The sequence below is a fragment of the Astyanax mexicanus genome, chromosome 8 (assembly GCF_023375975.1).
Source record: "Astyanax mexicanus isolate ESR-SI-001 chromosome 8, AstMex3_surface, whole genome shotgun sequence".
In the NCBI taxonomy this organism is placed as follows: Eukaryota; Metazoa; Chordata; class Actinopteri; order Characiformes; family Acestrorhamphidae; genus Astyanax; species Astyanax mexicanus.
Genome location: NC_064415.1, coordinates 21,173,813 through 21,199,645, shown reverse-complemented (window position 1 = coordinate 21,199,645; position 25,833 = coordinate 21,173,813). Strand labels below are relative to the sequence as shown.

Genomic DNA, 25,833 nt, shown 5'->3' with positions numbered 1-25,833 from the left:
CACCTCAAATTATCATATCAGGTTACAACTGCTGTTTTTAGCAAAAGAAAAATTCCCACTGTTCTCATTTCCCATTATATATCTACTAGAGACAGACTATATCTGTCCAGTATCATTTATTTTACTTCAGTTCTGGATATATGAAGATATTTGGAGTGCATTATTAGTATCATAACATCCTGGATAATTGATCTGATCATCTGGATCTGTTACAAATCTGATAAAATTCTTGCATTTTTTTATTTCTCAGTTATCAGTGCCATATCATAAAATGTAATTTTCATTTTGTTGCAGTAGTGTATTCTTTAAATAATGTTTTTTTTTTCAGTGTTTTGTCATATCGGCAAGAGTATCGTTATCATAAAAATACTATGAAATATTGTGATATTATTTTTGCGCCATATCGCCCACCCCATACCATGGTAATGTTTGAAACAGTATGACTGTATGAAAAAAGTGAATTTCCAACCCAATGCACAACCCTAGAATACAGACAGTCTAAAGATGTACAATTTACTAGATGGGTGCAAACATGGGGGAGGGAGAACAGAAACAGAGAAAAATGGCAAGAAATGTAAAGAAAACCGAAAAGCACAGAAGGAGAGCAGAAGGAGAACGGATAGAAGGTCTAGCAGACAGGCTACAGCTTGGGTGACTGGTTGTCAAGGTGACAAATGACTGCCATATCTCCACGACAATAGAAAGGGGCAGCAGAAATTCCAGACCGCTCCCTCTAGACGGACACGCATATAGATACCCAGCTAATAGACAGGACCCCACTGCTAGATAAGGGCAGACCAGAGGGGGTCCGATCTAGACTGCAGTATGTTATCTACGACAGACACTGTATCAGATCACTTAGCCCAGTGGCACAGGAGTCATTTTAGATCGCTGTCATCATTTATCATTATCTGCAGTTGACCTTCTGACTGCGCGTGGTACTCCCTTCCTTGCTTCTCACTTCTCCCTACAGTTTCCCCATCTCTGGATCATCTGTACTGTTCTCTGAGAGATCATACTGTTTTATTATTAGAAAAGAAAAAAAATGAGATCATTTCAGAGGATCAGTAAGTTTAAACTGATTTTCAAAGCCATGGAACGATATTACATAACTGCTATTATGTCCCATGACTTTTGCCATGTCCCCTATAAGGTTTAGAGGCGTTACTGACCTGTGGAATAGGAGTTTAGAGCCTCCTAAACTGACTGTGAAAGTGATTTCTGCCAGTTTTGCTTGTCTGTTTGTATGGATAAGTCTAACCTGATGCCACCAGTTATGTCGTCATCATTACCACCCATTGCACTGCCTACCAAATATTTCAAGAATACACTACTGCAACAAAATGAAAATTACATTTTCTTATTGCATACAATATGATATGACACACCCCTAACTGATAAAAAAAATACAATAATTATGTCAGATTTGTAACAGACGTGAACGATCCAGCATGTCATGATACTAATAATGCACTCCAGATATCTCCAGATATCCAGGATTAATACAGGAATAAGTGAAATAAATGATATTGGACAGATATAATCTGTCTCTACTAGATATATATAATGGGATATGAGAACAGTGTGATTCTTTGTCTTTTGCTAAAAACAGCAAAAATGTAGTGCCCTGATGTAATAATTAGGGGTGGGTGATATGACACAATATTTCAGGGTATAATATCGCGAACAATATAAAAAAATGTTGGCGATATTATTGTGTACGATACAATATGGCACACCCCAAGCTGCTCACAATCATTACCAACCACTGTGGGTGATAATTTAATTTCATTCAAATGTATTTACTTTCACAAAAAATGTCCCAAAACTACTGTATAGATATCCAGGTACAAGCCTGTTCTAAGCAAGCCAAAGTAGACAGTGGCAAGAAAATAGCATATTGATAGCATAACAACTTGTAAAAGCAATTTCATCCAATTGAGGATAGAGACCACCAGACTACAGAGCAGCTTCTTCCCACATGTCATCACACTCATCAGGGGTGTCCAAACTATGGCCTGCGGGCCATTTGCGGCCCATTTCCTTTTTTGAAGTGGCCCGCAAGGTATTTTAGAAATAAAATGGATGTTGGCTCGCAGGTTTTTATAATGTGAGATTCAAAGTGCCCAGTTGTAGCGCAGTAAACGGGCGCTAGAGCCTTAAAACGACGAGAATCTGCAGTTGTAGCACAGAAAATGGGCCAAAGAGTCTACAAGCGGCGAGAATGCTCAGTTGTAGCACAGAAAATGGGCCAAAGAGTTTAACAACTCCAAAGAAATTAAAAACGGACAGCAAATGCAGAACATTTCAGGCATGTTGGGAAAATTTTTATTTTTTAACTGAGTTCAGAGGGAAGTGTGTATGTTTAATTTGTCAGGAATCAGTTGCCTATTTAGGAGTATAATATTAAAATACATTATGAAACGAAGCACTGTCAAAGATAGATAAAGACAGTAACTCATGTAAAATGGTGTGTAACATTATGTGTTTTATTATAGAGTCTGTGGCCCGTGACTGTGCATATATTTCTCTTTCTGGCCCCCAAAGTTCAGACACCCTAACACTCATGAACAATTAAACACTACAGAACAACATTCTGGATACAGTCTATTACATACATGCAGTACATTGCTATTACATACAATCCATACAATCCTAAACGTCCTCTCTTACTCTGTTCACCATGGTCTTCTTCTTCAGGTCACTTTTTACTGTTTTCTCAATTACTGATTCTTCTGCATATGTATAAACCTTATTTAATTCAGTTTAAACTGCATCATTTACTTAACTTTACCACAAATATACAATTTGGCACGTGTTAAGTTGTGTTAAGGTGTGTTTGTGTCCAAGGGTGTGTGTGTAGGAAGTCTAGGATGGGTGTATCTGATAGTGTAAAATGTTGAGCTACAGTAACCAAACACAAATTTATTGATGTGTGAGGACACGTAGACAATAAAGTCAGATTCTGTTTTTCTGATTCTGATTTTCAGTACATAACACTATGTATTAAATAATGTTTAATACCCACACAACCTCAAAAATGGACACCTTACAACTTAGAAAGATGTGTGCATCCCCAAGCCTTCTCCTGAAGTAACACTTCAATTTACATACTACATCCAACTGACTTTTGGCATTTCAGTGCAAATCTTTATGTTGAAAGTAAACCTTTTCATTTAATCATATATTTCAAAAAGCCAGATGCCATTTACATGCCTATTTTATGAAAAAATGCTCCAAAATTAATTAATATAAACTTTATAAGACATTAAAGCAGCAGTATGCAAGAGCTAGTATTACTTAATCCTGGGCTTCAGTCCAGTTTGCACTTTTAAACACTATTTCAGAAGGACACGCTCTACACATGCATTTACAAACAAGCTGAGACATACAGAACTAATCACTAAAAGAATAGAGCAGAGCTATGCAGAGTTCTATAGAATTAACAATGATTTCAATTCATGATTTTATGTTAAGCATATACATAATGCTCATATAAGTATGAACATAAAAGGTTTAATTTAAGGGACGCCATTAAAGCGTGGGCATTTAAATAGCACAAGTATGACAGGATACACCCACAGACCTAGTATTGGTCACTGACTGTGGTTAGGAAGCACATGTCTCTAGAAGACCATATTTCCATTCAGTGTGGTTGATATATCTGAGAACAATGCTGTCATCCAAGTTATACGGTAGGGGTTGATTCTCCATTCAACCAAGACCACCACACTTGAAATTAATGGACCACTTCATTAAATTATTGTCAATTTTAACAGCTTTTCTATGTATGTAAGAGCATGTTGTAGTCCTCTTTTCACGGAGTTCTTCAGTGGCCAGGGCCCCACAGGACCACCACAGAGCAGCTATTATTTGGGTGGTGGGTCATTCTCAGCACTGTGGTTGTGTGTGAACATTGTGAACAAACAAGCAGCAAAAACCAACCATCCGCTTCAGCATGGGAACGCAATGCTTTGCAGTACGGCTGACTGCCAATCTTTGCGCAATTATCAGTTTTTTTTTTTTTTTTTAGATTTTTTTCTCAAATATTTTGCAAATATTGACTTGTAAGGTGAGTGTTGGTCATTAGGGGTGTCACAATTCTCTAAATCCTCGATTCGATTTTATTTCCGATTTTAGGGTCACGATTCGATTCGATTCTCGATTTTCTTTTTTTTTTTTACCTTTACTTTTTACGATTTTCTATATATATTGCATATATATTGCGTAGCTTAGCGGGAGGGATCGTCGATCCTCTTTTTGACTTCGAGGCTTGAGGCCATGCCATAATTTCGATTGATTTCGATAAAATATCGAAATTGTAACACCCATATTGGTCATTAAATTAAATTTAGATCTGAGTGTATCGTTATATACCTATTATAAGACAAGTCTACCAATTTTGTACTTGATTTTGGAGGTTTGCTGTGAGGATTTGATTACTTATAGTGACAAAAGCTTTATATATAGACCACAATTCGATATACCCTCTAGTAGGGGTGGGATAATACGTCGATATATTGTTTATTTGCGATCGTATTCTGTTGATACCTGGAATTAAATAACAATTTTTATTGAAATACAAGTGCTCTATTCTACAACCACCACCGCAAACCCCCCCCCCCCTTCCAAATTAAACTTACTAAAGTTACAGCTTTATTACTCAACATGATGGCACTAATCAAATGAATAGGGTAAAGAATACTGAATTGAGTATAGAATACTAAATATTAAAACTGACAACAATTAATTAAGTATTTTATCCTTTTTAGTAACACAAATGTCATGACTTATAGAGAATTTTCTTGTGATCTACAAGATAGAGATATTGCAGAATCACATTATCATGATATCTTTGTTATCCTGGTCAAACTTTTGTGATATCGTATTGAGAAATGTGATGCGATTCCCACCTCCACAGAGGAATATAAACGCTTATAAGACGAAAACCATGTGGACTATATGAATATGTATGAATATTATAATGGGTAGTTTCTTTTTTTTTACCATGACTTTATGGTGCGTATTTTTTTTTTATTCTTATGAATAGATGTATCCTATTTTTTTTACATCTACAAAGAACTGGGAACTGAGCACCTGTGTGGAGGAGGGAACTTAAGGAGAGAAGATAACAGGGACTGGGCACAGAAAAAAAAAGTGGAATGGACATATGTAAGAGTTATGGAGTTTCTAGTGCAGTTTCCAGAGCACAGAATGCAACAATTGAGTCGGAGTTTTGTTGTGTGGAGTTTCCATTTCATTGAAAACTGCAGCTTTTGTTGTGAAAGGGCTTTAAAGCACTGCATTCAGCATTGAGCTGTGGGACAGTTAAACTGTGTTCTCTGAGATGACGATACTCCATCCAACACTTAGTAGGGCTGCAACTAATGATTATTTTGGTAGTCGACTAATCTGGCGATTATTTTTCCGAATAGTCAATTACTCAGCGATTATTTCTGCTTGCTGTGGCTATGGCTGCTGTTTCTAGCTTTCTCTGTCTTCGCTTTACATTGATAGAAACAGCTGAACAAGGGCTGGTTGTTTGGTTGTTGGGGTTTTATTGCCACTCCAGCACAACTTTGGCTATTTGTGGCACACACTTTTTTTATATGTGTAGATATAGGACAGTTGACTCAAAGATAACATAAATCACTACATATGTGTCAAATTTGATGTTTGAGATTAAGATGTGATAAAAACTTTGAAATCTTCCCAGGTGGGATTTTTCCAAAAAAGGTCATTTATGTTGTTTTCTTGATAGTAAAATTGTCTTATATGGTTATGGGCTGGACAGCCGATGAGGATGTGTTTCATAGCTAGTGGGGTGTTCTAAATAAGGGATTTAAATGCCCTTTAAATGCCCAGAACATTGCCCTTTAAAAGGGGAAAGTGCTGATATTTAGTGAGGAACTGTGTAATCTGTTGTGTGATTTATAATCGACAATGTTGCAGCTCTAACACTTAGAGAATTATAAGGGGATAAGTTATGTAGTAATCAACTAACATCCAAACAAATGCTCACAGCAATGGTCCAAAGTCTAGTAGAAAGCCTTCACGATGAACGAGCAGGTGTCCCAATACTTTTGTCCATATACTGTACTATACTTTTGCAAACTTAAAGCATATATTTTCTTTTGCTCCTTCATCTTCGCCTCCTTAACTCAATCCATCCATCTATCCATCCATCCATCCATCCCTCCTTCCTCCTCTCTGCACCCCCCCCCCCCCTTTCATATTCCTCATCCACCAGATCTTACGAGGGAACTGGAACAAGACTGTAACTCTGTATTAAAAACATTAAGACACTGAAATACACCAGTCTGCTTGCAGACAGCTTCACTTCAAATTCCCAGTTGCCCCAGCCTCTATAGCGCCTGTCTCACACAAACAATTTCAGAACGCCTCCTGAAGGAACTGGTGAGGAGAAAAAAAAGAAAAAAAAAAACTATCCTCCCTGTACATCTATACACACATCCACACGGCCCAAAACACAGAGACACAAAAGCAGTGTTTCAAAGCCACGCGCAACTTTATATAGTTTAGAGAGTTCGGCAAACTAGGCCTCTCCATGCACGAGGAGATGAGAAGTGCTTTCCACAGAGACAAAGACAGAATTGGCCCTCTCTCTTCCTCCCATGACATATCCCAAACCATCTCTGCTTGCAGCGGGCTAAACAGTGGCACAGCTGAATCATAAAAAGAAATATTTCTTAATTAAAAAGCAAATAAAGCATAGTGTACCTTTCTCTCTGCTGCTTGGGCCACTGGGGGCTTCAGGCCCACTCTGCTGCTTCTGCTGCTCCATGCTGGTTTTCCTGTGGATCAGTAAGAGAACTGATTTTCTTATACACACACATTCACTTGCAAACACACAGACATATATATATATATATATATATATATATATATATATATATATATATATATATATATATATATATATATATATATATATATATATAAACCAGTGAGGGACTAAGAAACTGGTGCCAATGCTGTGTGTGTGTTTATATCAGCGTAGTCATTAAGACAATGAACTAGTTGCTATGTAGGCTAAACTAATCATCAGATTCTTAAGAGAAATCCCTCTAAACAAACCATAGATAACAACAAAACAAAGAGCTTATTCTAATCAACTATTCAGTAGAATGTGTAGCTCCTATTTACACAACTTAAGGTAATACCTATGAACTGTGTTGAAAAAGCAATTATATCAACAGAGCTGCAAATGTGCAAACTATCAATTGGTACTGCAAGCCACACCATGATTCACACCTTCTGGATACACGAGGTGTGACTTCCTTGCATGTTTATGTGCTTTCCCTTCTTTCAACACACTTAATTCGACCAATCAGTTTTTATCAAGCCCCTTCAGAGCTACAGGCAGTGTGCTAAAGCAGGGAATCCATAAAAATGTGCAGGGCAGTGGAGTTTCTCGGAGCAGGAACGAAAAACACTGGTTTAGCAGGAGTAAAAGTGAAAAATGAGGCTGTGCGGATCTATTTCATATTTGATTTGTATTCTCCACTTATGCCAGGTATCAAGAGGGTACTATTACTATTATGCCCACCGACTTCTCCACTACAGGGTAGATACACCGCATAAAAACATGTCATCCTGCTTGATTTCCCACAAGAATGAGTGCGCCATCTGTAGCTGCAGTTTTTCAAAATGATTAAAAATATAATTCACAAGTAACAAAGTGACAAAACGTAATATAAAACTCACATTATTACATTTACTGCCTTTGGTGTCCAAACATCCATTGTGGCTGGGAGTGGAGGAGTGCTTAGACACATACTTGAATAATAATTACATTTAGTTTGTGCAAACTGTTTTTGTCTAGTGTCAGATCAGTTTTGTAATATTAAAAGGGCTGATATTTATTAATATTAATAATTAAATGTGCTATTTCCTCAGTTTATCTCATAAATTAAAATGAACAGAATGAAAGAAGTGGGATAAACTTTAAGGCTACAAAATCCCTGCATGTTTGCGCTTGCAGACCACTATTATGGGAAAAGATCTGTCAGTGACCTACCAGTCATGTGATGGTATGAAGGTGGATTCTGGAATCTCTGGCACTGGCCTGTGTCGTAACTTGTAAGAACGCGTTTGCCTGGGTCCAGACCCTTTAAAAGTGTGAGTGCTCTCATATATGTCGTTATCCACCATCACACCCTGAAACCCTTCAGGAGCATCCTCTGAAGCTGGGGGCTCCTCAGAGTTCTCCCAGTCAGAAGGTAAAGAGTGCGAGGAAAGCGACAGTGATTCGTTGCTGCTGTGCAAAGAGGCGGAGCTGGAGCCGGAGGACGCCACTTTTTTTGGGATACTCCTTGGCATTGACTCTTCATGAGTTCTTGCAGGGAGGCTCTTTGTTACAGCAACAGTTTTGTTCTCAATAGCTTCATTTCCCTGTTGAGTTTGTACAACTCTTTTGCCATCCTTAAGAAAAATATTCCTAGGACAAGGAACAGGCTTCCTCCTCCCTTCAGATCCTTTTCCATCATCACATCCCACCATGAGCACATCCAGGCTGCGCAAGATCCTCCGCCGGTGGCCTGTGGGAAACTGGCCAATGGCAAGGAGCCTCTCCTCGGTCAGCCCATTGCAGTCTCCCAAGGTGCGGTATCCAGCCTGGGAAAAGCTGGAGGCGTACTGAGATAAGTGCAGGCTGGTGAGCCACACAGAGACCTCTTCGCGGGGGTCCAGAAGGAAGGAGATAAAATAGCCATCCGAGCCTTCACTGGTCATGGTAGCAACAACATGGGGTGAAGGCCTAGCTCTGAGTTAGGACCTGTAGGGTTGGTGCCATGAGCAGGAGGTCAGGTCACATTGAAGAAGAAGAAGAACTTTCTACAAAGGAAAAAGAAAAAGGGATGGAGAAAAATGTATTAAACACACAAAAAAGCAGTTGCAAAAATAGATGAACTTAAAAGAAAGGAAGGAAGATAAAAGGATACAAAAATGAACAGGCACAATAAATATTTTTTTTAATCATTTGCAATTTTAAAATGTAGACAGGTATAGGCAACTCCTGGTTATATTTACTAAGCTACACATAGAGAAATAGTGCATAACACATGTAATGCAACATGCCAGAGTTTCCTAATAAAGGCAGTCTGTGCTAATCCTTCCCATTAGATGTTAATACAGTTTTCAATAGCATCCAATACATTTGAGTTTCAGTGAAGTTTCTCCAGCACCGAGGCTGGAGCAGTATTAGCATTAGCCGCTAACCGCAGAGTTAACTCTCACTCATTAAAGCTCTGGCGGATGGCATTTACTATCACTAAGTGCTGATGCTTGCCGCGGCTAGCGCTACTGCCAATCACACTGCTGAAAACATTGGAAATCTTAGCTTGCTCTACAGAAATAGAAGCGTTTAAAAAAACATCAAACGCACGTTTTACTTTGAAAGAATATGTTTTTTTTTTTTAAGAATTATATGTATTTTTTACTTTACTCATTTAATAAATAGTAAGCAGTCCCCTTGCAACCTTACATGCAGCTTTCATATTAAATGTGGTGTTAACATAGTGCGCTTGTATTTCAGTTAAGGAAAAGTGTTGAATATGAAAATCACTGCCATAAAATAATTCTTTACAGGGTTTTTTTTATGTTTATCTACTGAGATTCCTTCAGGCAGCTTTTACATATAAAGATGCACAATCTTGATTATCCCATTTTGAAAAGCATGTTAAAACCGTAAATCCATTAATCAAATTAATTTTATCGATTAACCTCCCAGGCCTAGTCACGAGTCATGCTAGTATATAGTGGCCAGGTTAGCCATGTTTTACATGTGTGTAAGGAAAACAAATACATATATCAATAAATAAAAGTTGACAGTTTGGCTTATATCTAGACAAGAGGCGTAGCTGTACACGTTATAGCAAGTTAGGTATGATCTAGATAATAATAAGGGATGATTCCAATCTTACTTGTATACACAGTTTTCCTCAGTACTGCATATTCGTCAGAGAGAACAGTAGACAAAACATTATATTAAAGCCAGGCGACCTCACTGAACACAGCACATTTGTTGAATTATAATTTTCTTCAGAAAAAGGTTATACAACACACTAATCCCCCCAGAGAAAGAAGTACAACAAATCACTATCACATTTAATTGGCAATAGGATTATGCTAACTGAATGTGGCCGGCTCTGTTAAATGGGAACTTCACTCACACAGAGATTCAACAGTTCTCAGCGGTTATAACAAAGTTTCCGACAAATATTTTATTATTAATCAGGAGTAAAAAAAAAAAAAAAAAACAGCTAAAGTAAAAAGTGTAAAATATTCTAAAAATATAAAAATATTCTAGTATATGCTGGTATATATTTAGTATATGTGGTATATATAGCATCACCACAGTTGAAAAGCCCACATAAACCTGCAAACTGAAAAGACTGGAGTACTACATGCATTTTTACAGCAGTGGCCCACCATTTTGCACAATAACACTATGACATGTTTACAGTGCTGCTTTAAATTAACGCTATATTATATATATAGAAAACCAAAGTAGATCAAAGACACAGAGAAAGGCACCCCATCTTTTAGTAAACGAACAAATGCTAGGGCTAAATTACCTCAGTTACCATCTAACTATCGTAGTCCAGTACAGCTTGAATTTCTCAGCTCAAAAACAGCCAGTTATGCACACATACCGCCATACCGCTAGAGCCACTGCATAAAAAAGGAGATAAAGCTCACTAACTAATGGTAGCCAGTTAGCATTACAAACAAATACACTGGACTGACTATAGCTCAGCTCTTTGGAGTCAAACACATCTAGTGCTGCCCTACCTGGAGAAACATTAGAACAGTACTTAATCTGAGGAGCTCCTGCTGCTGTTCCTCACTGTATGAATTCCCTAAAAAAAAAAGGGGAATTGTGGCTGATTTTAATACTGTAACACCTCTAATGGCTTTAATAATAACATACTGTAAATTGATATTAAACTTGTATTACTTGTGCAACAAAGCTTTTAAGAAACATCTCTTTTGAATATTTAGAGATATAGGTCCATTTATAGGGTTTATGGAACAATTTAACACATTTAGCTTAAAAAAGGAAGCAGTGTTAACATTTTTTAAAGGTTTATTGTTTGATTGTATGTTCTTCAGCTGTTTTTCTGCTAATAGAGTCAGATTTTTTTTATATATTGTGAAATTTTGTGGGAAGTACTGAACCTAATATTGATCAAAGCATTAATTTAAGGCCTTTAAGGCTAAGTGTTTTATATTATATGTACTCCTAGGTCATGCAAAAAAATAATAAATACATAAATAAAATAAAAAAGAATAAATGTGATATACCGCAAAACCTTAAGAATCTTGAAAAATACTGTGATACACATTTTTGGTCATACCGCCCAGCATTAGTACTGCCAACAGAATAGAATTTTCTGCAGCAGATAAACATGAACTTACTGGCACCGTGCATAATTCCAAATGTGGGTTAGAGATGTATAAAGTCCCCCAGCAATATGCTGGACCGTGTTCTCTAGAATAATGTGTTCTTCTGATTCTGGTGAATTTTCATGTTTCTGAACATCATTTTTAATAAAAAGGGAACACTGAGGAGTTTTTGTACCACAAAAGACTGGTTCATTAGCAAAAGGCCACTAAATGAATAATGAAAAAAAAATAGTTTAAAGAATAGAAAATTAATGAATGAACTAGAAGTGAACCACAAACATGTTTAGAAGAAAAGTAAACACAAGAGTTACATAAAAGCCATTAAATTGTAGCCTGCGGCGCTCTCTCTCTCTCTCTCCTCCCTCCCCCAATCTGAACATGTTTCAAGCCTGTTAAAGCCAAAGAGGGAGGGTCAATATGCAGTGCATGTGAACATGCCCCTCTCTTTGTGGTTTACCCAAACATTCTTGTTAGTCTGTGGCAGTTATTTGCAGGCTCACTACCAGCGCCTATTAAGCTGTGAAAGCCACGGAAATAGGAAACTTTTGTGGTTTGTCGTTTACTGGCCTTCTCTGACGCTAAACAAGTGTTATGGTGTCTCTTTCACATGCAGGGATAACAGAGCCCAACATACCAGTCAAATTCAGTGATTTTTCTTTATTTTAATTGTCATGTTCTGCATTGTAGATTAATACTAAAGTCATCTAAACTATGAAGAAAATCATATTGAATTATTAAGTAATCAAACAAATGTTAATCAAACCTGAATATATTTTATATTTTAGATTCTTCAAAGTAGCATCTCTTGCCTAGATGACAGCTTTGCACATAGATGGCTGGATCTTCTCTGTCAGAGTTATGAGGTAGAGTCACCTGGAATGGCTTTCAGTTAACAGCTGTGCTGAACCTGTCAAGAGTTACAGGTATACAGTGAATAGCCCTGTTTGAGTAATTTTCTAATCCATATTATGGCAAGAACTACTCATCTAAGTAAAAAAAAAAAATACTTGAAGAAATGAAGGCCAGTCAAAAAAATGTAAAGACCTTGCTATGAAATATCCTCAAGTGCAGTCGCAAAGACAATCAAAAACTGTATGATGAAACTGGCTCTCATCAGGACTGACCAAAGAAAGGAAGACCAAGAGTTAACTCTTCTGTACAAGATACGTTCATTGAAGTTACCAGCCTCATAAACCGCAAGTTATCAAAAATATACATACACTATAGCGGTGCTCAAAAGCCAAGAACACTTAACTTCCTGTTGGTGAATAAGATAAGATGCTACAGCGTGGCAGCTTAACTGAGCCCACATGAAAGGGTTTGTTTGACAGATCTCAATGAACTGAGTTAAAAGTACAACAGAAAAGCCCAAGAAGCTCAGCACAGATCTGAAAATGATCACAGATTTACACAAATGTAAAAAGTCTCCAATACACATTCCAGGTTTTTTAGTTGTAACTGGGGATGTTCTAATCAGGATTTTTCCCCCTGATCCATTCAAAGTGTCTTTATGTTAATTATCAACTGATAATGCCAGCTGTAGCCAGCAGTTATAAACCAGCTGTTCCGAGACATGTCGTAGGTATAGATAAGTTAATATTACTGACAAGTCAATGTTACTTAAACCTGCTAGACTAATTACACATTTAGCTTGCAACCAAGTTAGCATTTTTTCATTCCACCTTAAATGCGGTGGGGCAGTTCAGTGACTTTCAGAAAAAAACACAAAAATCTAAATTGTTTTTATAATAAATACAAATTCTTTTTCAAGTATGTCAAGTGTCTAGCGAACTTTAATTTTCAAAAACAAATTATAAATAAATAAATAAATATTTAAGAAAATATTTGAATAAAACCTTTAATTGTCAATATCAAATCATATCAGGATTCAAATGGAATTGGGACCTTGTGGATGAGAATCAAATTGATTCTGTAAATTATTTGTGCTACACAGCACCCTTATACTTATTTGATCTTTGTGTTTGTGTGAATAATATAGCTACCGTGTGCGGCTAATTATTACTGAAGTAAAAATACTGTTTTAACGTGTGTTTAATATCTTATTCTGAGGGACCAACCTGATCATTTAGCTCAAATTCCCTTTAAAGCACTACAGTTACGCCACTTGTGTGTGTGTGTGTGTGTGTGTATGTGTGTGTGTGTGTGTGTAGTGGTAAACACTGGACTGATAACTGGTGTTAGTGCATGGCTGATGGGAAATAACGTTTTTATAGTAAGGTTAATGTGCTACGATTTTTGTTGCTATAGCTGGTGTGTATTAGAATTAGCCTTTACTCAGGACCTTGAACACTGTAGTAAAAAATGTTGTTGTGACACTGGATTTGGGCTATAATAGCTAATATCTGACCCATTAAAATATGCCTGAATCTGCCCCAATCTTGATCCACTGAATCAGATCGGGTCGTCCCTAGTTGTAAGCACTTTTATTTAAATGGGCAAGATTAGCTCAAGAACCACCAAAGCACAGGTCTGCCATGAACTGGAAGCTGCTGGAGTATTCATGTCTACAATGTCTCTAAAGCTTACAAGACCATGTTGAAACAAAGAAAAAAAACTTTTTTGGAGGAACATTATGATGCATTGGAACAAAAATATTTGGAGCACTACTTTTAAGCATGGTGGTAGTAGCATCATGATCTGGAGATGTTTAAGCTATGCTTTGAAACTGGTAAATTGTACAAAGTAGATAAAAAGATGACTCTTACCAAGAAAAATGATTTCTGACACACAAGCAAGCCAAAATACATAAAGCAGACTGCCCATAAGCTATTGGAATGAACCGATATCCTCCTTAGGTAAAATTTATATTACGTATGTAGGTATGTAACAATCAGCCACAACATTAGCACAAGCATTCTCTCAACTTTGACTGGGGTCCTCTCCTGCTGTAGCTAGCATATCTGACTATTCATAGCATGCACGCCACCAGATCTCTAATAGTGTCCTGTGGTATCTGTCACCAAGACAATAGATTCAATAGAGTCAATTGCATCACCTTCAAGAATTGTTTTTACTGGCTCCCAAATATATCCCACCCCTGACAGATTAAAGAAACTAAGATAAAGATAGTCAATCTTCTTTTTTAGACCACTGAAGTCGTGTCGTCATTTTGTAGTTGGCGACATGTTGTTTATGCCCATAATTGGGGTTCCATGTCTAAGAGGTTCAGGTCAATGGAATAAATTAATGGACTTTAAAAAAAAACTGGCCTCCATCTCATTCTGTGGTAAATAAATATGTTCAGAACCATGTACATTTTATTCTGTGTAGATTTTCCTCCAGAACAACACCGGATTCTTTATACCAGATTAGTTGATACTAATGACACACCTGACCCAAATAATACATTAAAAACTAACTAATCAATTAACTGCCCTCGCTGTATTAGTACAGTGTTACTCCAGAGCCATAGAGCTAACTCACTGAAGAACTATACAGTCTAGAACACTTAATGTAAAAAAAGGCTTTGTGTGTGTTTTTTTTTTCACCGAAACCTATTATAAAGACAAATATTAACGTGGCTTAAATGTACTAAAACAACGAGCCAGAAACAGCAAACATCTCTAATTTATTTCACTGCGTAATGAAGATGGTAAATGGTAAAACGTACTCCAGAGTTCAAAGCTGGTTCTGGGGTATTTCTGTGCTGCTGGGTTAGTGATTTCCTGCTGTAACACCCTCAGCTCTCCTCAGTGAGGGCAGTCAGTTCATTAGTTGGATCAACTGTGTAATATGCTGTACACATGCGCCCGGAGTTTGCTGGTGTTGCGCCAAAAAGAGTTCCCTGCTAATCTCTGGTATCTAGCATTAGCTTAAAGCTAGCATTTTTCTAATTACGACTCTTAAGCGATCTGGTAATTCAGAGGATCCAGTGATGTTCAGGAGGTAAACGTACAAAGAATAAAACGTACAGGGTTCTGAACATACTTAGTACAAAATGTAGTAGAGGCCAGTTTTTGAATAGCCCATATATTTTCCTCATAGGGGAAAAACGTTTAGACACGAAAGCCATACGAGGACTACAGAATGACGCACGACTTTAGTGGTCTATTCACCTGTCAGTAGTACTAATGTTATGACTGATCAGTGTATACTGCACACTCATTCTGCCCCAGGAAGAACAGTTCAAAGAAATCACTGAAAGCCCTGCATCATTTCAAAGATCATTTTAAAGAGGAGTGTACATGAACTTTCAACACCAAGTGTAGCTTGAAAGAAATACAATACAAGATAGAGTCATTTCCACAGAAAAGGCTTAATGGGACTGTAATAAAACACCTGAATAAAAACAGGTTAAACATTTTAGATATGGTTAGGCCTGTCACAATAATTACATTATCGACTTATCAAACAATAAATGGACACTACCTCAATAATATTTGATAATTATGATATTGTTAGGCCTGTCACGATAACAATCTTTTGCAAACGATATTTTGTCCCAGAAATTATTGCGATAAATGATGTTATTGCCATTTTTAGACCATTAACTTAGCACTAATAAAATGATAACATAATATCATAACAAAGGAATTAACCCTTTAAAGACAATAAACTTTCTATTCCTGTTCATGCACCTAATTTTGGCACTGCACATAATTTTGCGAAGTGACGTTCAGCCCCGGTCTGTCCAAGCTGGGCCGCGTTGAACCAGCATAAAGACCCTGCCTCTGCCTTCACTCGAGAGATACGCTGATGGTGAATAAAAGGCTGAGACAACATGAACCTAAGAGACACTAAAGTTAAGCAATTAGAGCCACACTGGGCCGTTAATATATTTCTTTAAGTTTGTTTTTGGGTGTTGATGTAAGACATCTTTCCTAATAAAGGTGCCTAAAAATGGTGGATGATCTCACAATTATGATGATTGTCTTGTCAATTTATTGAACGATAAGTCAATAACGTAGTTATTGTGACAGGCCTAGATATTGTCTAGTGTTTATTTGAATGTTTGTTGACATACATAACAAAAAACAGTATTTTAGCCAGTCATGCTGTAAAAAAATCTTCAAAAACTGCAACTTCATACACACGGTGAGGACTGCACTAGGTAAAGAAAACTATGATTATTTACAATGTTGTTGTATTTAAAAGGGTATAAATGCTTTGGTATGCTATACTATTATCATTAAGTCAGTGACATTTAAATTTAAATTGTCTTAAAATGACAATAATATCGTTTATCGCAATAATTTCTGAGACGATATATCAGCCACAAAAAAAAATGCTTTTTTTTTTTTTTTTTTTTTAACATGCAGTTTAGAAAAGCTTTAAGGACCATATAGGATTACATTGCAGTCCTATAGTTACATACTGTAGTCCTGTATCTGCTTCTCTGCACACACTATTATCCTCCTTTCACGTTTGTCTATGGTCAGGACCCCAGAGGACCAAAACAGAGAAACAAAGCAGCTTTTATTTGGATGGAGGGTCATTCTCAGGCTTGCAGTGACACCGGCATGACTGTGGTGTGTTAAATGTGTGTGTGTGTTGTGCTGGTATAGGTAGATCAGACACAACAGTGCTGCTGGAGTTTTTAAACACTTTAGTGTCACTGCTAAATTGAGAAAAGACCACCAACCAGAAATAGCCAGCCAACTGCATGCTGCAGGCAGTGTCTAACATCTCACACCATAACCATGTCAGCGGCTGAGAAAGACCCACGACCCAAATAATACCTGCTCTGTGGTGATCTGTGGGGTCGTGACCACTGAAGAACAGATAGAGAAACAGTGGTCTTATTTGGTTGTGAGAGATGACAAATTGTGTGTAGAAGCATAATGGTGTGACACACAAATGTCATACCATAATGGGTCTAAGCCTAGTCCTGGACCACACAATGACTCGGTTTAATCTTTGTCCAGGAAACTGACACGCTTAACTTAAACACATTAAACATACAAAAACTCTCATCCTCTATACAGTGTAAATACCATGCAGTTTAAATACAGCCGGTTCTGCTTCTGTATTTCCCCAAAATCATCACTTCTTCTTTAAAGGCCATAGCCTACATGTATGTGGGCTTCTTTTAAACACAAGCATTCACCACACTTTTAAGTGGTGCAGATATGTCATATGCAGAGATACATTCATAATTAGAACAGCTTTGCTTAAGTCAATTTATAATTAGAATAGCACTGCTGAAGCATATGCATGATTAGTATAGCACTGCTGAAGTAAGTTTATGTTTAGAAAAGCACTGCTGTGGTAAATGTACAGTGCTTTGTTTGTTTGCATACTGGGTTATTAAAAGTGTTCAATACATCTATTTACTAAATTTTAGATTTGTAACTGCTAGATTATACATTTAAGCTATTTAATTTGTTCAAAGGTAAAAAAAAGGTGTCATGTCTAATGAAAATCCTACTAAAAACAAGTTCAGTATTCACTGTTTAGTCTTCTAATATCACTGAAACAGAAAATATTAGGCAAATATTTATCAACTAACAGAAGTCCTCAAATCCCTGCTGCTGTCCATTTTCCCCATCTCCTTTTCCTTCACTTTACTGTAAAAGTCAAATGAATTCCAATCTGGTCGTTTAGACATCAGAATCGCATCGGATTTCAATCACACATAATGAATCGGCCCAGATCAAAACAGAAAATGTCAGATTCCATGTGATTTTTACTGTTTACACACCTGCGTCACCAAAGATCAGATTTGGGCCACTTTTACCTTCTGTGTAAGCGTAGCCTAATAGGATGTCCGTTAGCGAAATTTCTTCCCTGCTAGATATTACCAGTTGCAAGTGGTTTTATTACAAAGTGGAAGGATTTAGAAACCACGGCCACTCAGCCATGAAGTGGTAGACCACATAAAGTTACTGAGGATCATAATGCAAAAACTCTCTGCTAACTCAATACTGCAATACTGATTTCCAGACTTGCTGTAGTTGAGCTGCAAATGAGGAACTGACTCGGTTTCTATACAGTTTTTTTTTTCTTTTTTTTTTTAAAGTTCAACCCCATGCTATGTTGCCATTGTATTCTTACAAATACAACTAATCTGCTACTCTAGTCTGCTGGTCTTGGTATGAGCTACGTAATATTGCTGAAACCTTTTTCTTTGTCTGTCTTTTGTGGTTGTTTTACAAAGAGTACCTGGGCATTCCGGTTGCCACTCATTAAAATATCATCTATTTTAAGGGCATTTAAAGATATGACTTATACAGGCCTACACCACTTCTCACAGCTTTAACGACCAGCTACAAAAGAGAACAAAGATAAAAATGAATCAGAATTTCACTTTTTGCCAAAATTATGATTGTAACTAATGACATCATGTCATTTTATCTTTTTATGTTTAGATAGCCAAGTGCCTACAATTTGCAAGTTGAGTTCTGCTCAACTGCTCTATCCCTACACGACTCATCTACGGTTGAGAGGAAGTGAAAACCACTTTAAGTGAACTAGGTATTTAAAGCATCTCATGGTTCAAGTTAAAATCTCAGATAATGAAACAAAAGCCACAGCTGATCGAGTCTACAGCACTCTTAAGTCTGTGTTCACACAACCAGATGAAAGAGCGACAAGCAACAGTCATTTCAGATCAGAATTATACGGTTTTAGCTGTAGATGTAGTGCAAGCAGCAAGCAATAAATTAAGATGAGTTTTAATATGACTTCATTAAAATAGATTATGTTGTGATGATGCACCGTTCTACACAATTGACTCAAACACATTTCTTGACCTAATCATAGACATGGGGAGTCCCCAGCTTCTATCAGGAAGCTAAACTTTTCTTTTGGTTCCTGTCAGCATTTTGTTCTTATTCACAACAGTGCGGTTTTAAACATACGTAGAAATAGGCCTATAATTGATAAGAACATTTCGAAAAAATTTAAGTGCAGCAGAAAGACAAACATAAATATGAACACACACTATTATAATAAAGTTGAATTAAACACAATAATTAAACAAAAAATGATGATATTTTATTATGTATAAAAAGTTTGATTCTATGCATGAAAGAGAATTTAAATAGCAATTTTGATACAATGAATTAGAAGTTATTTATTAAGATTTTCATATAATGAAAAATAATTCAAGCTGGTCTACGCCATAGGGTGTTTTTACACATGTAGATAATTTCTCTACTAACGTTTTCACACCTATAGCACGTTCTGCGGCCAAGAGCAGCAAGCACTGCACATACGGAATTTAGAGTGAAAACAACGTAGCATGGAGCAGCAGCAGAGACAGTGTTTGTTCATAGCTGTAATATATTATCCCATCCCACTCCAGTAGAGTTTTATAAAACCATTCTAACCCTTTTTTCTTCCCTTCCCTCTCCGTTTTCTCTCTCTGGAAACATCTCTGCCTGGATGTGTCCATTTGTGGTTCCAGCTTTTAGGAATCAGCCCTGTCCTTTCTAACTCCTGCTTTTTTTTCTCTTTTTTTCCTTTCTGTTTTCTCTATCTATCTCTTCAACATGTATGGAGATGCCCTGTTCCTGATGTTCCCAGCCTGGCTCTCCACTGCCCGTTGTGTTTTACTCCGACTCTGCAGCCCAGCACTGATTAACATTAACACACTCAGTTTCTATCTGTTTCTATATTAGCCATAGTTCCATCATTTGTACCCATCACGTTTTTATTAATAAATTAGTTCATGTTACATTAGCTATCGCTCATTCTCTGTACTGTTTGTTCTGTTATTTGTTTGTTGCTTGTTATTTGATTGTACTGAGCGGGTCAACCCGAGTAGGATGGGTTCCTCTGACTGAGTCTTGGTTCCTTCCAAGGTTTCTTCCTCTTAAAGGGAGTTTTTCCTTGCCACTGTGTCACCATAAAATGGGCATCTCTGTGGTGCTGCTCATAAGAGGCGTGGACCTGTTTTTCTCTGTAAAGCGGCTTTGTGACAACCTTTGTTGTAAAAGGCGCTATATAAATAAAATAAAATTGAATTGAATTGAATTGAATTACTGCTGCACCTGCACAGCCGTTTAGCTCAAACCTGAGGAGTATATCTGATAGCCAGATTGGATTGAGGTCGGATCGCATTCGGATTAGTTCTCACTACAAGTGAACCGCTCCGGAGTTCTTTTGGAAACGGGCCAAGACCACCTCAAGACCAGCTCTGGCGGGTTCATGGTTGTTTTGGTCCGCACCAAAATGTGCTAACAAACCAAAGTCTGTTTCAACTAGAAAAAATAGTGCTGGTGTAAAGTTGGTTGGTTGGTCGTTGGGATTTTATTGGCACTTCAGCGCATATTTGGCTATTTGTTGCATACACTTCATAGGTTTCATATGTCCAGACAGAACAAAGTCATTCAAAGGTTCTAGCACGATAGGTCAATACATTTCTCTACATATGTATTAAACGAGGTGTTTGAGGTTAAGATGCTGCTGGTGTAAAAAAATGCCCTTGGTTAGCTCTAGCTGTCTTGACTATAATAGTACTGACAACATCAGCAATGATGACATACGCCACAAGCTGTGGCTTTTATTCAGTTCATAATAGGCCTGGACAATATTTCGATATCGGTATTTATCGCGATAAGAAATATTTCAATAACGGTGATATCATTTTTGTGGCATATCGATATGTATTATACACAGACAGGCGTTTTTTCTCCCGCGATGAAATGAAACCGACCTTAACCGAGCGGATCTCAGCTCCGCACCTAAAACCCACCCGCGGTGAAGCGAAACCGACCCTAACCGAGCGGATCTCAGCTCCGCACCTAAAACCCACCCGCGGTGAAGCGAAACCGACCCTAACCGAGCGGATCTCAGCTCCGCACCTAAAACCCACCCGCGGTGAAGCGAAACCGACCCTAACCGAGCGGATCTCAGCTCCGCACCTAAAACCCACCCGCGGTGAAGCGAAACCGACCCTAACCGAGCGGATCTCGGCTGCGCTCCGCTCCGTTCCTCTCCGCTCCGCACCTAAAACCTCCCGCAATGAAACAAAACCGACCTTAACCGAGCGGATCTCAGCTCCGCACCTAAAACCCACCCGCGGTGAAGCGAAACCGACCCTAACCCGTTCGGTTTCAGCGCAGGACATTTTAGACGAAGAATGAGTGCATAGTTGAGGGAGGCAGGTCTAATTCAGTGGTTCGGCGTTCAAAGGTTTGATAAACTTCAGACTTTAGCTTGCTCCAAATTGTTCTGGAGAGTGGAGCCGACTAGCAACAGTAAAACATCCTTTCCTCCACCTCAAGCTGTTTCACTACACACAATATCTTCCTTATTCTGGCTAAAACACTTTGTAGTTTATGTTGTATATAAGATATTTATAGTTGATAAAGGGTTGTTTATTTGACAGGGATATCATGTTCCCTTTATGTATATGAAGGCTTTTTGTATTCCCTATTCTGAAGCACTTTTGTTTTGATCTGTTAAATATGTTTACAAAAGAATAAGAAGCTCTGCCTCTGTTGTAATGTAAAGTTATTTATATTAGTAATATGTATATAGGTTATAGGTTTATGTTTGACAGGGATGTCATGTTTTTATTTTTGCTACATACAAATAAATGTGAGCATTGATTTATTCTGATAATTTTTTATTTCTAAAGTATTATACGTTTTTTGTGAGAGGAGGCTTTAAAATTAAAATTTCAGACAGTAGTGTACAGATTTCCATTGCAGGGATTATCAGCAGTTTTTCAGAGGCCTTCAAAGTATTTATATCGATATCGAAATTATATCGTATCGACCAAAATTAAGGAATATATCGTGATATAAATTTTGGCCATATCGTCCAGCACTAGTTCATAATAATATCTGAATTATACCGAATCATCCGAAATTAAGAAAGCTATTCAATACTAATAATTTCAAAACCCACCAGAGACCCCAACAATCTCAGACGTCTCTCTCCACCGGAGGGTTGTGTCGCAAGTGTTGGAACAGTGCTGGAACTTTTATCTATACAAACTCAGTCCTCAGACTGAGCAAAATGTTTAGAAAATATGCGCGTGTTAGTCTGGGAGGAACTTGTAGCCAAGGTAAGACAGATATTTCAGATTAAAAAGATAAAATGTCTGTATGTAAAAATCGTGATTACTCCATTTTGAAAATCTCATTAAAACTGTAATTCAACTACACCACCACCGCCCAACTGCATCTGATGGAGCTGATGCTTCCCATTGAAAATGAATAGGATACATATTGATGTGCATTGACGCAACTGAAAAAGTGTAAGAGAAGCGTAAGGCTAGACCTTCCTGGCGTCACACTGTTGCCAGTTGTACTGAACATTGTATCAGAAGCAGTAAGTCTTTGCTTGGCCATTAATAAAAATTTTGCTTGGATCATCACATGATCTTTAGGATCTGCATCTACATCAGCCCAGTCTCTTCATGGTACAGCCTGGGCAGCAGTTTTGGATAATCTATTATGTTACTAACTACACAGCTTTATGAGCTTCTTGTGTGCAGGAGGAACAGATCCATTGTCTTTTTCCAAGGCTCTGTTAAAGCCTCCACTGTAATCACTTTGTGTGTTGGGTTTTCAGTAAATATGCAGTAATAAAAATGTAGAAATAGTCAGCACAAATAATCAAAATTAGCTCTATTAATTCTGATTAGGTGATTGTTTATTAATCATGACAGGCCTAAGCAGTACAAGCAATACATTTGGTATTATATTCCCTTGTGAGTGCCTGGACCTTGTACACACCCACACTTGGCAGCACACGCGACCTCAAACACCCACAGAGACTAACTTGAGAAAGACACTTGTCACCTGCTATTGTGAACTCTACTTTACTGTACTCTTCCTCTTTCCTGCAAACGGCCTCTGATATTTCCACCCTCTGCTCTGCAACCTTCAGCATGCTCCAACATGCACTGGAGCGGTGCCCGCTCAGATTGAGGCATGAAACGTCCTTGCAAAACACCGAACTTCAACAAGTCTGATCAAATCAACTATTCTCTACACTTGTTCTCTAATACAGTCCAACAGCACCCGGTCTTCAAATATTAACAACATAGTTTTAGCTTTGAGTTTGGGTTTGGGTTTGGTCAGAGCTGTAGGAACAAGCTTGCTTCACGCTTTAGCAAGTTGAATTATGTCTTTAGTAATGCCCTATGTGGAACGTCAACTAACCACAGGCTTTAAAAGCAGTAAAATCGAAGATACTATGAAAAACTGAAGAACACAGTCAAACACAAGTCAGTCAATTAGCCAAGATGTCTAAAGGGTCTGAAGGTAGTTATGGTACTTCAGTTTGAATTGAAGCTACAGTATAAGCAAACATAACAAAAAACTGTCTCTAACACAGATAGTTTTCTATAAAACTTGTAAATTATACCTTTAGTGGAACCGTTCCTTTAACTCCATTGCAACCTTGCAGAGTACATAAAGAATGAGTACATTATAGGTGCAAAAAAAGAACTGCTCTAGACTAGAATCGGGCAACTTTTCACTAACAAATCAATTTATTATTATGATTTGAGGCAAATCTGCCTTTCTGCTACAGTGTAAACCCCCCCTATTTGTCTGAACCCAATAAATTAAGCCTGTTTTACGTAAAAAAAATTTAATATTTTCAAACATTACTCAGCTATTTTGAGTCCAATGAACATTTGTGGCCACACATACATTAAAACAGATATCTTTGAGTTGAATCAATTTATAATAGCGGAGTTTAGTCTGCTGCCATTGGCAGCTTCTTTGACATTGGCTAACATTGGCTTTCTATTTTCCAAAATACTTGAATGAAATCAAATAGAAAACTTAATACAAAACTACAAATTGTATTCATCTGACTATCACATTCAAAGTAGAATTAGTATGCAAAGCAATTGATATAACAAAACAATAATATACTATCATATATTTGGTGTTCTTATTAAGTTGGTGGAAATAATAGTGTAATTTTTACTAAAACCAATGTAGTATATAGTACTTGGTAAATAAAATTTATACGTTACAGAAAATCTTGATTAAAAAAAAAAAAAAATATATATATATATATATATATATATATATATATATATATATATATATATATATATATATATATATATATATATATATATATATATATTTGTTATATTACAGTTCGGTTACACCAAAAATTAAGTTTAGAGAACTTATTGGTTTTTACAGTGTACTGATCAGTTGACACTTAGAGCGGCAAGTACTCTGACTCTGGATAAAAGAAATACTAAAAATGGGCTAGGGGATTCCACAAGGGCATTTAGCCCACAATGTGAGACTGATGTTTCAGATTAAAAAATAAATAAATAAAAAATCAGTAAAATAAATAGGCCAATCTGGTTTTAAAAAGATAAACTAGACAATACCAAGAGCCCACATGGAGGCACAATACAATATATGACAGTGTCTGTAAACATGATTGGTTTAGCACCATGATAGTTGACTGGTTAAAAAAAAAAAAAAAAAAAAGGCATGTCTGTAGTACAAGTCAGGTTGTCTGTCGCTGCAGCACACCTAGCAGCAACGCTTGGAATGCAGTTCAAACTACTTTCATTATTAAGTTTGTTGCAACACATTTTTTAATGCAATTACACACAAAACCTAAAATGTTACAGGTCTGATGCATGCAAGATGTAAAATCATGGCTCATACAGTCTTGTCCTGAACTCACCTGTAAAAGAGATTTTAATTCCCATCTGACCGCTCCAGTTAAAAAAAAAAGGCAAAATAAAAAAAAATAAAAAATAAAGTCAGTCAGACAGTATCATAACATACACTACTGGCCATAAGTTTTAGAACACCCCTACCTACTTTTAGTAGTCCAGTGGCAGGACTGTAATTTTTTTATTTTGTCATCTAGTGACTGTATTATAGCCTCTTGACCTGTCAGACCTCTAAATCTTCTCGTCACTGGTAAAACTGAGTCCAATTTTATGCTTTTTTTTTTATTATTTTGCCAGAGAAGGTTGACCATTTAACCACATACTCTCCTAAAAATAAAAAGCACTGTCAGCTTAAATGGTTTTAAACTGACATGACAATCAGGTGTGCTCAGCAGGTTAGATCTAAACTGGATTTTAGCAGATGTAGTTAAACTTGGTCTATTGCTCAAAAAAATACTGAGATAAGGTGTTGCCATGTGGATCAGCAAAACCTCTTCCTGTACCAGTTTTCTCCAGTTCCCAAAAGTCTTCTGAATGTGTAGGAAACAATATTCACCACACTCTGGCCTTTTTTGTAATTTATCTAAAGGAAATACATATATACTTTTAATAGTTACAGAGTTATGTTTGTTTGTGTGTCTTTTTGTAGTTATTATAATCTGAATGTCTAAATGTCTTAATGTGTGGTGTTGTGTAAATGCTAAATTACAGCGTGCAGTAACACAATCTGTTTCAACACATCATGCAGTAACACAATCTGTTTGTCTGTTTACTACAGACAGAGGCTTTGCAAATTGCAGTATTACTATACTACATATATCATC

The 25,833-nt window shown here is 37.1% G+C and overlaps 1 protein-coding gene across 1 annotated transcript in view; it reads right to left on the bottom strand.

Moving 5' to 3' along the window:
- arap2 (ArfGAP with RhoGAP domain, ankyrin repeat and PH domain 2) overlaps positions 1 to 25,833 on the bottom strand; it is a 168,159-nt gene that overhangs the window by 140,033 nt on the left and 2,293 nt on the right. Inside the window, exons 2-3 of the mRNA XM_022678436.2 lie at positions 8,042 to 8,856; positions 6,742 to 6,815 (exon numbers count right to left, since the gene is read on the bottom strand). Of these exons, the coding sequence (XP_022534157.2) occupies positions 6,742 to 6,815; positions 8,042 to 8,754 (787 nt within the window). The 5' untranslated portion in view covers positions 8,755 to 8,856. The remainder of the gene's footprint in view (positions 1 to 6,741; positions 6,816 to 8,041; positions 8,857 to 25,833) is intronic.